This window comes from Amblyomma americanum, chromosome 6, assembly GCF_052857255.1.
Source record: "Amblyomma americanum isolate KBUSLIRL-KWMA chromosome 6, ASM5285725v1, whole genome shotgun sequence".
Lineage (NCBI taxonomy): Eukaryota > Metazoa > Arthropoda > Arachnida > Ixodida > Ixodidae > Amblyomma > Amblyomma americanum.
The window spans coordinates 180312344-180327317 of NC_135502.1; the positions used below are offsets into that span (position 1 = coordinate 180312344).

Sequence of the window (14974 nt, forward strand, 5' to 3'; positions counted from 1 at the left end):
AAAAGTTGTGGTCCTGCAGCTCTCCGCTCCATGATGCTTAGCACTGATCTCCACTAGTGTTCCTGTATAGAGGCTAGAAGGTTTACCTAGTGTCGTGAACGGCCGCCATATCCATAGGCCGCTGTGAAACCGGTTCGGATGCATAGCGTAGGTGGCGCTGTAGCCTTTAGGCGAGCTGGGCGCGCCGCTTCTCTCGCAGTTCGCTCCGTCGGGAAATGCACGTGGGCCGCGATTCGTGCGTGACTTTGTGTCGTTCCCGTCGCTGATTGTGCTCAAAGAGTGATTTACCTGCATTGCACGTGAAAATGCCGACCAAAAAAGGTAGGACTTGTTTTGTGCCACTTTGTAACGGAGGCTACAAGTCGTCAAAAGAAAAAGTGTCGTTGTTCCGTGCCCCGTCGGACCCCCTTCGTTTGCAAGAGTGGGCTCGGAACATAAAACGAGACGACAAGACTTTGGATGACAGCTGTGTTGTGTGTTCGAGGCATTTTGATGAACGATATATTCAAAGGACGTTTCAGCATCTTATAAACGGGAAACTTGTGGAAATAGATCGCGAGCGGCCAGCGCTCACCGACGACGCCGTCCCGACAATATTTCCGGATGCTCCCTCCTACATGACGAAGCCTGTCCCACGAAAAAGGAAGAAGAGAAACTTAGCTGACAACTGTACACCAGCCCCGAAGCGCTGGGCATCATGCAGCCAAACAAACAGCGACTCCGCAGATTTTGGTGGCGAAGAGACTTCATCAGATATGCCGCCGCACAAACCGCATCCGTTGAAAGACATCGTCCCGCCCTCACCGTCATGCAGCAAAATTGTTCTGTCGAACAACCCAGAAGTTCTGTGCTTTGGGTGGCACACAAGTGCTGAGCCAGGTGATGTGTGCGTAACCAAGCACGTAACATTTTCGACATGTGCCGCAGCTGCAGATTATGTTTGCACAGTGTATTGCCGAAACATTAAAGTTGATGAGCTTCACGTACAGTGTGAAGAGGACGCCCTTGCAGCTTTGAGGAAGACCGATAATTTGCTTCTTTGCCCAGGCTGTGAGGTTGAACCTATCTCACCTGGCCAATGCACCCAGTATGGGAAATCGTTCTTCTCGAAAAGTTGCCTTGTGATAACGCCCGATGGAAAGCCTTGTCTTCGATGCAAATACACTAGAAGGCTTATCCTAAACCATATGAACAGGGGCAAGAAGCGAGCAGCGGCTTTCAAGCAAAAAAATGCCCGGAAGCGAAAATCCGTTCACCTATTCCGGGCAAAGAAAAAACTGTCTCAAGCCAACAAGAGTGTTCAAGAACTCAGAGAATTAACCCAGTCAATCCCAACGACTGTGCTGGAAGCCAAAATCAGTGGCCTCCCACCAAAACAGCGCCTTGCGGTCAAAGCATGCTTTGAGGCAGCCTCTAGGAAGTCAACCCGGGGAATGCGTTATGACCAGCTATGGATTCTGGAGTGCATCCTCATGCGGATGCGAAGCCCGCAGCTGTATGAACATTTAAGACGACACGAAATTATGGCTTTGCCAAGCAAGTCATGCTTAGCCAAGTACCTGCAGGGCTTTAAGAACACATTTGGTTTTAATAGTAGCGTCTTTTCTGCGCTTAAAGAGAAGACGAGGAAAATGGAAGAATTTAGCCTTCATGGTGGTCTCGTCTTTGACGAGATCAAGCTGTCTGAAAACATCAGTGTGACATCATCTGGGGAACTGAGTGGTTTTGTGGACCTTGGTCCATTCAACGACAACAACAGCAAGACAACCCTGAGTGACCATGGCCTTGTGATTATGCTCCAGCCATTCCAAGGTGTGTTAATGAAATTAATACCTTATGGTTCTGCATATTTGTTTATATATATATTTGTGCTGCAGTTCACGTTAGCAAATGTACCTTATGTACACTGCTGATGCTCATTATTACATTACTCACAGTGCATTTCCCCTATTTGCAGGAAAATGGACTCAAATTCTCGGAATTCTCGGAAGAAACAACCTCATATTCTACAACATTCCGGACCCTGACCCATCTGAAACGTGGGCCGACTCTGAAAAGCTACTAATTCGCCATTGCTCCGAATTTTTGGACATCACCCTCGACCCCAAAACAATAGACCGCACTCACCGTCTTGGGCGCCACGAACCTGATCGTAGCCGTCCGTTAATTGCCAAATTCGCACTTTTCAAAACAAAGGACGAAATTCTAGCTAATGGCCGCAAATTCAAGAACACTGACTACTCCGTCGGTGAAGATTTTTCACGCCGCGTTCGCAATGTGCGCAAACATCTAGTTACATTTGCCAAAAGCAAGACTAACCGTTTTTCTTTGCGATACAAAACCCTGTTCATCGGTCCCCGACGATATATCTTCGACGAACCATCGCAATCTGTAAAAGAGATACCATAGCGGTTGCTGCACCGCCAGCCCCCAGCCGCTCATGTACCTACCACCCCCCAGCCTAATCTTTCCTTTTCGGCGATTTTCACAAACATACGTAGTTTTCTTCCGAAACGTGAAATCATCTCCAGTCTTGTGTGTTCATCTGCTAGTAACTTGCTGATACTTACCGAAACATGGCTCACTAATGGCATCACCGATACTGAAGTTCTTGCTGACTTACCGAATTTTAACCTTCTTCGCAAAGATCGCACATCCGCTCGAGGTGGAGGCGTTTTCATCGCAGTTAGCAATCAGTTCTCGTGTACAGTTATTAATATTCCATCAGACCTTGAGATAGTATGGCTACTTTGTCGCGCTGCGCCCCAAACCGTACTGCTGGGCGTTTGTTATAGAGCGCCAAATACCAACTCCGATTTCTCTCGAATTCTTAACGACGTGATCAGCCAATTAACGAGGAAATACCCAAAAGCGCATATCATTCTTTTTGGAGACTTCAATTTTCCAGAAATCAACTGGCAGACACAGACAGCTGTCGGCAACAGGGAAGCGAATGATTTTATCGAGGTCTGCCTAAACTTCAACTTAACTCAAGTGGTATCTGAACCGACCCGCGGTGCAAACATCCTAGATCTAATCCTGACTACCCACCCGGAAGCCCTCTCATCTATCACTTATCTACGCGAAATCAGCGACCATAAAGTAATCCACGCCACATTTGAGTTCCACCCATCACGACGCCAGAATCAAAACAAAACTATTCGCCTCTACGACAAAGGAAACTATGAAGCCTTTAGTCTTGAATTAAACCAATATCTCACAACATTTGAAGCATCTTTTCACGATAATTCAGTAAATGACAATTGGTCCCGTTTTAAGAAAAAGGTTAGCGAACTAACCGATAGATACATCCCCAAAATAAGCTTCCACTCGGACCGCCAGAAACCATGGTATACAAAAACGATAAAAAGACTCGACAATAAAAAGAAGCGCCTTTTCCGTGCGGCAAAATTAAAGCAATACGACGAGTGCGCATGGGAAAAATACTATACAGCCGAACGCACCTACCTATCAGAAATTCGCCACGCAAAATACTCTTTCCTTCACAACGACCTCCCCAAATTGTTGACTTCCAATCCCAGAAAGTTTTGGCAGGTCATAAGTGAGCACCCGGCACATACCATCACTCTAACCAAAGAGTCTGGAGAGGAAGCTGATGACATTGAGTGCGCTGACATTTTTAATAACGCCTTTTCATCTGTGTTCACTAATGAAATTCACCCACCAACTGCAACTTTCGCCGTCAATATAGAGTCCAGCATGCCTGCTATCGCGTTTTCTGAAGCCGGCATTACCTCGCTCATTGAACACCTTAAAACTTCATCATCGGCCGGCGTCGACGAAATTAACTCCAAAATACTGCGCAACACTAATAATATTTCTGCAATGTACTTATTGTTATTGTTTTCACAGTCGCTTTCTACAGGTTCCATTCCGGATGACTGGAAAGTGGGAAAGGTCATTCCCGTCTTTAAGTCCGGTAACAAAGATTCTCCTTTAAATTACCGTCCGATATCATTAACCAGCATACCTTGCAAAATCATGGAACACGTCATCTATTCTCAAATCATGGACTTTCTTGACGCTATCAACTTCTTTCATCCCTCACAACACGGGTTTCGCAAGGGTTTGTCATGTGAAACTCAACTGGCCGTCTTTCTTCATGACGTTCACTCTAACCTCGACCTAAATTTACAAACTGACGCTATTTTTCTAGACTTTGCTAAAGCATTTGATAAAGTTCCCCACAGGCGTTTACTGCTAAAACTAACCATGCTAAAACTGCATCCTAACGTCTTATTGTGGATCGAAGAATTCCTTTCTAAGCGCTCCCAGTTTGTTCTCGTTAACAGCCAGAGTTCCAACCCTCTTCCAGTAACATCAGGCGTACCCCAAGGTTCTGTACTTGCCCCCCTCCTATTCTTAATCTACATAAACGACTTACCCTCAAACCTGGTTTGCAATGTTCGTCTGTTTGCAGACGACTGCGTTATTTACCACACGATTTCCAACACCTTTGACCAATCACAGCTGCAAAACGACATTGACACAGTGCATGCCTGGTGCGATGATTGGCTAATGTCGCTTAATCCTAATAAATGTAAACTCGTATCTTTTCACCGCCGGCGTAACCCCCATATTTTCTCTTACTCCGTTGCTAACGTTCCACTAGAATCTGTATACTCATACAAGTACCTAGGTGTCACCTTGTGCCAGGATCTCTCCTGGCGCTCTCATGTAACGAACATCGTCGCATCAGCTAACCGGTCATTGGGTTTTCTGAAACGTCACCTACGGCACGCCCCTCAAAGTATTAAACTTCTCGCCTACCAATCACTCATTCGACCAAAACTAGAATACGCATCTGCTATCTGGAGCCCGCAACAAGCATATCTCATCAGTTCACTAGAATCTGTCCAAAATCGCGCCACGAGGTTCATTCATTCTGCCTATTCATACGACATCAGTGTATCGTCACTTAAACGACAATCAGGTTTATCAACTCTTGCCCATCGTCGTCGCATTGCTTCTCTTAGTCTGTTTCATAAGTTTTTTTACAGTTCCCTCGGACAACCACCCTACATCACACCGCCCGCTCGCATATCTCATCGCACCGGCCATCCACTGCAAGTGTCATGCCAACGCTCCCGCACCGTCACTTTTTCCGCATCCTTTTTTCTTCGCACTGCTAAAGACTGGAATGGCCTTCCCCACGACGTTGATGCCATCACCTGCCAATCAAGTTTTGTGAACAATTTAAATATGCATTTCATAAATATCATGTAAGCAACCATATTCAACCCATATTTGTACTCCCACCCCTTATGTAACACCCCCAAAGTGGGGTCTTTAAGGTAATAAAGTGAAGTGAAGTGAAGTGAAGCTAAGGGCAACGTAAAGGCATCTACCCTTTCAAAAATACTTCTGGAGGCCACAATCCTGGCCGAGAAATCTGGCCTGTTTGTCGATTTCTGGACGAGTGATGGTGCTCCCTGGAATCGGTGCTTATGGAAGCTGTTTGGCATCAAAGGTATGTTAGCTGTTCTGTTAAAACTAGCCAGGAGTTCTTCTTTTTCAGTCTGTCAATAATGTTCGTTCTGCTTTCTCCCTTGCGCAGCTTCATGCACAGAGATCAAGTGCAAAGTTCCCCATCCTGTTGACAAGGGAAGAAGCATTCACTTCATTTCGGACTTTCCCCACCTGGTGAAATGCGTTCGGAATGCATTTGTGGGGAAAGGCATACAGATCCCGAGTGGGCATGTCCATGTGGATGTAATTGAAGAAGCTTGGAAGCTGGACAAAGAATCTGTCACGCTTAAAGTGATGCCCCTTATCACAAAGGCCCATTTACGCCCGAATTCATTTGAAAAAATGCGGGTAAATCTGACATTCCAGCTCTTTAGTGAGGAGGTACTCAAAGGGATTTTTTTTTATCGGGATCACTTGGAGAAAACATGCAACTCACGCACTGAACCAACGGAGAAATTTGTAAAGCTCATGGAGAAACTTATTTTTGTCATGTCTTCTAGGGTCCCAACAAAAGGCCTTAGAGCTAAATCAGGAAGTGTGCAGTTTCTAAATGATTTCATTGCTTTCCTGGGAGAATGGGAGCAATATGCTGCACAGCATGGTGGTGGCTTTTTAAGTGCAGGGACTGCGCTTGGGCTGCGAGTGACATTAAAGAGCACACTGTCACTTCTAGAATACCTGACAACATCACTGCAGTACAAGTATTTATTAACTGCAAACCTGAGTCAAGACAGAATGGAAAACGTATTTGGAATTGTGCGTCAGTGTTTCGGCTGCAACGATCATCCTTCAGTGGGACAGTTTTTGATCATTATTAATAATTTGGCCTTCTACAGCCTTGCAAAGCCACCAAAAAGAACAAATGTGTCATCAGAAGTTGTGACTGCTCTCTTGCAGCCGTCAGATGTGCCCAAAGAAAAAAAACGCAAGAATTACTGAACTTGTGGATGGCTTGCTAGATGGTGGAGACCTGTCATCTGCTGCAGAGGTACTCGACAAGCATAGTGGTGAGGGGATCATACCAGTTGTGTGGACAAAAAAAGTGACAGCCGGTTAATTTTTTATGTTGCTGGTTATGTAGTGAGAAAACTCCTTAAAGGTTTCCTTGCCCTGAATGTGCAAGTTGTTTCAGTACCTTGCCTCTGCAAGCTAAGTCCAAGAAAAATGCCTCGCTTACTCAAACTTTTGATCATGGAGGCTTAGTGTACCCAGCAAAGCCAATTGAGGAGGTGGTAGGAAAGTTGGAAAACGCATTTACGGTTTTTTTCAGCCGCAACAAGCTACAAGCAGATAGTATGATTAGTTTCCTGCATTTTCTTCAGGGGCGGGGACTTGAAGACGTTGGTTGCGAAGTGCATGGTCGTCAAGTTACGACAGAACTGATTAAGTTTTACGCACTGACAAGACTGCATTTCTTCGTAAAAGCAGTGAACAAAGAGCGCGGTGCGCAGAGAGAGAAAAAAAAGCTTCTTAAAATGAGGCGGTGCCAGTAGCCGTGCGGAGCGCGCAGAGCCCTCAGGAAGTCCCTTGTCGGCACATGCTTGCGCGAAACTCTCTGCAATAAAGACTTCCCACCCTGCTGTTCTATGTCCAGTTTTTTTTTTTCTTCCCCTTCGACATCGTCTGCAAGTAAGCCGCGCTTGTTGCGTTGCAGCTAGTGTTTATGGCGCGACGTGTAGCGCTCATCGGCGACACTTCAGTTATGTCGCGGCGCGCGCTAACATGTTGACCATCTAAGGAGCCTGCGGAAGATTTCTCACTTTCTTTAACAGACCCTAAGCGAGCAACCAACTAAACCAGAAGTCCTCGGAAAAAAAAAAGAAGCATTCACCCGTAGAGGCTTGGAGGCTGTGACGCACATCGCACGCCAGCGGGCGGCAGCGCCATCTGTCGATGCATAGCGAGATATTTCACCCCCGCCTGTCCGGTCACGACACTAGGTAAACCTTCTAGCCTCTATAGTTCCTGTATATGCTCCCGCAGGAACACTACAGCTAGAGGCGCGGTAAGCTCAGCCACTCAGCCAGCCGCGTCGGTTTTGCACACGCCGTTGCAGTTTTAGTCAGTTCAGTTCGTTTCCTCGCCTGTATTGGAGTGACTATAGCAGCGTCTTTCTATGCGAGGGCGAGATGCGTTCAAGAGCAAAAGTGGCTGCGGAAAAAATGTAAGTGGCTGTAGGCCATCACAGATATGCTGAGTGACACCGCGATGCGCGGCTTATATGTTACATTGCAGGCTATGTGGCTAAGAAGGGTGTTTGGACAGCTCATTGTGAAGCCTGCAGAAGCTCCAGGGACTCCGGAACAGGGGGGGGGGGGGGGGGGGGGGGGGGGTTCCCCAGCATTTCTCCGGAGGGGGCAGCGCCCCCTCCCGTCTCCAACTTCTTGCACTCAGATCAGATTTCTCACAAACGCTTCAATTTCAGAACGTTATAAATCTAAAGCACAGTGAGGCTGAGCTCGTTCACTTCATGCCCAGCCTTAAAACGTTTAATTTCAGTAACCTAAAACAATCATGTCCCAGCAGAAATTGTTAATTGACTGAACTCTGTTCATGAGCATGATTACCAGCAGTATGAACAAACTTTTTTAATGCAGTCGATCACTCCTTATCTGTACATCTTTATATATATAAAGTTGCCCATTTCAATTCACGTTTCTATGCATTACAATTAAATACCCTTTTTAACAGCGAAATTTGAAAATATTAACAGAAAGCAAATAAAATAATTAAACATTTAAATAAAAGGCGGAATAAACAGACAAACAACTCAAAAACTCGAAGACCTGGCCCCCACTCGAAAAAAAAAAATCTTCCGGAGTCCCAGCAGAACAGCATGTCTCTATGACAAAGCGCAACATACCCAAAGAACTTCCAGCTGAGGCAACTAATGAGTTGGACCTTGGGGGCCTTTTACAACCGCCAGTATCATTTTACAATCTTGTCAACGTCCTGGAAAACAAACTTGCTTTCAGCTGAAGCGGCGGCAGAGATTCTACAGTCAATTGGTGATGTGCCGAAAATTGGTTGTTCTGAGCATTCTGTTGCGCTGACAGCATCAAAAGTACGTTTTTATTGCCTCGAGGATTCACTTTTTGCTTAAGGGTATGATGATAGTGAGAAGAAACGGAAATCGCTGAAACCTTGTGTGTTGTAGATGAAATTCAGCAAAAGTCCCCCCCTCCCCATGTGAAAATTTGTGAATAGGATTCTAATTTCTAATGGTTTCATCTCGTCCCAAAATGAAGCCGTAGACCTGGTTTGCTGCTGGTTTAAATGGTCCCTGTAGGGCACCCAATGGTGTTTTACTTGGATCTACTGGTCCCAGAAGGAAGCCTTCTGATTTTGAGCTGGGGTCTGCTGGTCCCAGAAGGTAGCCAATTCTGGTTTCCTGCTTGTTGAAATGGGGCCTTCAGTTGTAACTATTTCATGGCCAGATGTGTTGCTTCGCTGTCTAGAATCGTCAGAAATTGCTTACATGAGCGTCAAGATGGCATACATGCTACATGTTCGCAAGCAGCGACAAAAACTGGTTTGTGCGTTGGGGCGCCTTCAGCCAATGCGATTGCAGTTGCGAGGTCCTACGGCACGCATTACAACGTGCTATTCTCGCCGTAGTGGCCGCGTTTCGATGGCGGCGCAACGCACACAGTCAGTGCTCGTTAAAGGAGCCCAGGTGGTTGAAATAATTCCGAAACCTTCCACTACAGCGTCGCTCATATCCTGGGCAACATCTCGAAATGTGCATGCACACCCTCCGCGGTGGCTCCGTGGTTAGAGCGCTCGGCTACTGATCCGGAGTTCCCGGGTTCGAACCCGACCGCGGCGGCTGCGTTTTTATGGAGGCAAGGCGCCAATGTGCTGTGCGATGTCAGTGCACGTTAAAGATCCCCAGGAGTGGTAAAAATTATTCAGGAGCCCTCCACTACGGCACCTCTTTCTTCCTTTCTTCTTTCACTCCCTCCTTTATCCCTTCCCTTACGGCGCGGTTCAGGTGTCCAACGATATATGAGACAGATACTGCGGCATTTCCTTTCCCCAAAAAACAATTATTATTATTATTGTTATTATTATTATGTGCATGCACAAAACGCGCTTCAGTCCAGCTACGCAATGAAAACTGGGATTGTGAAGCACCATATTTCACAGGAATAATGATGCGAATTGACGAAACATTATTTTATGGTAAAGATTCATTCTTCGAGACTCGCAGAAAACGCGCGGTAAGCGAAACAGGCTCATTTTCGCCTCATTTCGCCTGCACGCCTTACTGCGCCTCTGCCGTCAGCGCCGCCACACGACATCGGCGCGCTGCGGGGCCATGCTTCCCCCTGCCGGTTTTCACACCTGCCCACTCTAGCCACCTTACCTTTGTGCGCCCGAAGCGTCTAGACAGAGCCCGGAACCGGCCTTTTTCTTTGTGTTTACTTGAGTCCGTCCCCAGCAGTCCCTAGCTCTGGTTTCTCCCTAGAATTCTCTGTCCCTAGCAACATTTGTTTGTTTTTCTTTCTCATTTAAATAAAAATTTTGGATATGATTGCAGTACAAAGCTTATGAATTTTATAAACACATTTTTTGTGTTCTCTTTCTGTGTGAATTGAATTTGTTGGTACATTGTTATTAGTTGTGTCAAATCACGTGACTACTTTCATTTCGCAGGCACAGAAGCCACAGATTTGAATCTGTCGGACCGCACCGCAGAGACACGCCGACTGCCGTTACGCGGCCAGGTTACTTACCTCGCCTAGGTTAGGACAATGGGCTAGGACATCGCCGTTAATTGCGCTTGAGGTGCACCGGGATTCTTTGATAGTTGTTACGCCAATTGCGTTTGGGTCACATTTTCTCGTTCTATACTCGCCAGTTTGCGCAGTTGCGCGTACTTTGTTGTCTTGTTTTCAGTGCTCTTGTCCACTCGCGAGTTCGCGCAGTAGCGCGCGCGCTGTAACGCGTCTTTTGTTTTACGCTTTGCTTTCAGTGCAGTTGCGCGCCCTTTGTTTTACGTTTTGTTGTCAGTGCAGTTGCGCGTCCTTTGTTTAAAGTTTTTTCAGTGCTGTGAGCATTGTGCCTGCCGTCTCGTGGCCTCATTGGAATGGAAGGACCAAATTCACCACCTGCTGAGTCACCAGCGCGAGATAAGTATCTGTGCCCTGTGTGCAAAGCTGAATTTGCTTTTCTAAAATCCCAAAGTAGGCATGTGCGAAATAAGCACCCCGAAGCTGCGAGCTCATCAGCTCGTGAGAAAACTTTCGCATGTGACCTCTGTTGTAATGCTTTTCTCCACCGTCGTGAACTGTTGCAGCACCACGAGCAGGAGCATGGCTTTATGGCGAGACGCAGCACGGTTCAGTTCTCTTCCATTGCAGGTGAGAAAGAATCACATGTTCTTAGGTTTTGTTTGTGTATGCACGCATGAAGGAATATGTTAGCTTGTGTACAGGGAAGGTTTGTCTGAAGCCCTCGTGCTGTGTTGTGCAGAGCGCGTGCTGTGTCTCTTATCCTCCATCCTCTAGATGCTGTTGTCACCAGTATATCATGCATCAACTAGCCCCACTGTTCACCTTATATCGGAAGCGGTCTTTCTGGTGCATGAAATGAAAGACAAGTGAAATTGAAATAAATGCATGCAGTGTAAACACATTGAAGACTGGGCATGGTAATCTTCAAGATTTTTACACAGCGGTAGGTGGTATACCGTAATAATGTGCCCTTTCAGGATTAGTGTTGATCTTTCGTAGGCTATTTACAGGTTGCTGGATTTGTAAAATGCATGACGCCTGCTTTAAAAAGTGCACTGAACCGTTTTTAAAGCTTAGGCTGGCGACAGTAGTGAAGTGTAAGTGTTGGTAGTGTTTTGGGTTTTACGTTCATGGAGGTTTGCCATCTCAAAGTGACTCGGCCTATGAGGGACTCTGGGGTCCTTTGACGTGCACTGACGTCGGACACAGTAGACTGGCCTCTAGAAAATGTGACAGCCGCGGCTGGGATTGAACCCGCGTCCTTCGGGTCAGCAGCCAAGCGCCATAACTATCGAGCCATCGTGGCGATGTGCTGTCTTCAAAGTAGTCTGAGCAGTCATTTAGTAGCTGTGTCGTGTAGAGAATGATCAACTTCCGCTTTTTGGTCAAAGCCTACAGCTGGCTGCCTTAAGGCTTGAAGAATGTCATGTAAATGGTTGTGAACATAGCAGATCAAATGCACTCATTGTGTGGTCTCTGCATAAATATATAATTTTTTTTTCTTTTTGCAGAATTTCAAGCCTGGAAGGAAAAAACTGAAAGGAAGGAGCAAGCGCACTTCATCGCAAAAAGAGGGGTGACGCGTTTGTCCTCTGGAGCGACAAAGAGGTACCTAGAGTGCCACCGTACCGAAGTAGCTGTGCAGTCTGGACAAGGTAAACGGAAGCCAAAGGCAGTGGGCGGTGTGAAATGCAACAAACATTGTTTTGCTGGTATGGTTGTCACTCAGGATGGTGAAAAGGTAACCGTTGAGTACCAGGCCGAGCACTATGGCCATGAGAAGAGTGTGACACACCTGCGCTTGTCCGCCACTGAAGTGGCTGCCATAGCACAAAAGCTCGGTATAGGAGTCCCCATTAGAAGGATTCTTGCAGATGCACACTCATTTGCTGAAGTTGCATTGGACAGGCTCCATACTTTGACTACGAAAGATATATATAACATAAAGTACAAGTACCAAATTGGAAATGAGGAGCAAAGAGATCCCGATGACTGTCAGTATGCAGATGTGGATCCACGATCTAAAGGAAAGCACAGATTCGGCTCTGTTGTATGCTGATAACGAGTTGCTCTCACGAAAAGACATCAAGGAGTTTAACATGGCCCTTATGACTTGCACTCAAAGGGAAATGCTTCTGCACTATGGCACCAAGGCTGTATGTGTTGACACGACGCATGGTACGAATTCTTATGGGCTTCTGCTCATGACAGTGCTTGTAATTGCGGCTGACTGGTCAGGCATACCTTGTGCTTATCTCCTCTCTCAAAGCACATCGGAGGAAACTATGGTTCGGTTTTTTCAGGCAATAAAAGATAGTATTGGTCAGGCACTTTGCTGTGAGGCCTTCATGTCTGACGATGCAGCAGCATATTGCAATGCTTGGCAAAAGGTAATGGGGATCCCTCAGAGACGCTTGCTCTGCACCTGGCACGTAAGACGCAGTTGGACCTCCAAACTTAGCAAAGTTAGTGGCGATTAAAATAAAAAACTGGTCAGACACTCTGCACACTTTGATGGCTTGCCCAAGCGTACCAGAATTTCAGGCTCTTCAAAAATTTCTGGCGGCTAAGTCTGTGGGGGAGTGCAAAGACTTTGTGGAGTATTTCGAAAAGTCTTATGCGAAGCGTCATGAGCAGTGGGCGCATTGCTATAGGCAAGGTACTGGCCTCACGACAAACAATCACAGAGTACGCACAATGAGCTAAAGGCTGTTTATTTGCGAAGAAAGCAATGCCAGCGCCTGGACAAATTGCTGCATACTTTACTGGAATTTACAAATGATCGGCTCATCAAGCAGCTCATTTCACATGTGAGGCCCATGGCAAGCCACCGGACAGCAGACTGCTATAAGAAGCACTGCACAGGTGTCGAGCTCGCTCAATCTGGCGCGAGTGAATCACTTGATGGATGGTGGCTGGTGCAGTCTCAATCTTTGCAAGAGTTTAAGCACACTGTAGTAAAGGGCAGCATACCATGATAAGGGTGCAGCTACAGTTGCAAACAATGCAACATATGTATCCACACCTTGCAATGTGTATTCTTGGATTACAAGCAGCACTTGAGTTTGTGTAAGCATATGCATGCAGTTGCTCAATGGGAGCGTGAAAAAAACAATTCAAGCACTCAGGGATCGACTGAAAAAGGCGCAGCTCTTCCTTCGACTTCGACCGAAAATGATTCATTCGCTCTAGATGAGCCCCAGGCACTTCTCGACAGCATCCAGGCTGATGCAATCCCTGAGCCGCAAATTCGTGGTATTGAAAACATCCGTACTTTGCTTGGAGCTGCTTTACAAGACTTAGCGAACAAGGAATCGGGCGATGCAGCTTAAGAAGAGTTCGTGATAAAGAAAGTCCATGAAATAAGACAGGCGCTAAAGCAATTTCCGGATAAGCAGCCATCTGCAGCAAAGCGCACTGCTACAAACAAAAATCTGGAAAAGCAGCCAGATTATTGGCCCAAAAGGCAGCGCACCTCTGCGAGCACACAGTTTCCAGCACTTTGTGTTCATATGTACTTTTTATTTTATGCCTATGTGTACACCGTTTCATCAGGAGAAATCCCTGCAAATGTATTGAAATTTTGACTGCTCCGAACTAAAGATGGGGGTCGAGGCCTTGTCAGGCTCCATGCCTTTTGCCTCGTCTTCCACTTTCAACTGAAAGGAAATAAAATCGTCTGAATCTGAAATAAAAAGCCTCAGCCTTCTCAGGAATGAGAAAGCGGCTGAGGTGCATCATGTATTAAAGCAAACCAGTGGTTCAAGATTTAGTTTTTCAAGCATTGCTGCTTCTTTTAAAACGCTAAAAACAATGTATGTTAACAATGGCATTATCATCTAAGAGCAGTGCTGGATGAAAAGGAATGCATTCATTATAAAACTGAGTTAAATACTTTTTTTTTCAGTGTTTCCAGTTGCACACATGAAAATAAAATGCGATTGACCGTAAGATCATCTCCGCATTCGCAAATAAGTTTGCCTTGCTTTGTTAGCAGGAAGTTATGCGTAAGGTGCGTGTGACCTATCCGGAGACGGCATAAAATCACTTCCTTAAAACGTTCCTGGTGCACACGATTTAAATTCACCTAAAACTGGCTTCACCAAGTGTAGTTTATTATTCACTTCGCCGTTCCATTCCGACTGCCATTTTTCTCTTAATTTACGCTGTGCCAAGTTTATGCAATGCTTAAAAGGTATATTTACTTTTTTTATTTCCTTCCCACGAGCTTTAGCAGTGCAGTAACTGCCCTCTCGTTGCCTCTTATTCCGATATGACTGGGAACCCAGCAGAACTTTGTTTTGTCCTCGAGCTGCGGCTGTTGCTATCTTGTGCATGATGTCACCAAGAATCGGAGTGACTGCATTTCTAGAGTGAAAAGCTGTAAGTATACTGAGGAAGTCTGTGTAAATAATACTGTTGGTAAGGTTTTCGTTTCCTATTTTTTCTATGGCCACACAGACTGCGTAACATTCTGCAGTGAAAATGGATGAGCACTGTGGAAGTCGTACTGTTTTCTCAGACTTCCCTCGGACCACTGCGCTTCCTAAGTAAACGTCCGTCTTTGAACCATCTGTATAAAACTACTGTACTTTTCTTCCAGTGCAAGGAATTCTTGTACTATATGTTGTTGCGGAGTTTGTTTCTTATGAAACTGTGTAAGAGTGAGATCAGATTGCAGGAAAATTGTACCATGCAGGCAGTGGATCTCGTCTCCGAGCAATGTTAGGTAATGTATCTAGTAC

General features: G+C 46.0%; 1 protein-coding gene across 1 annotated transcript; it reads left to right on the top strand.

Annotated features, from left to right (window-relative positions):
- Nucleotides 1–10192: 10192 nt before the first annotated feature.
- Nucleotides 10193–12297, top strand: LOC144094201 (uncharacterized). The gene is made up of 2 exons (XM_077628127.1): nt 10193–10856; nt 11741–12297. Exons 1-2 carry the CDS (start codon nt 10583–10585, stop codon nt 12286–12288), a joined length of 822 nt encoding a protein of 273 aa, XP_077484253.1. The 5' UTR covers nt 10193–10582; the 3' UTR covers nt 12289–12297.
- Nucleotides 12298–14974: the final 2677 nt, after the last annotated feature.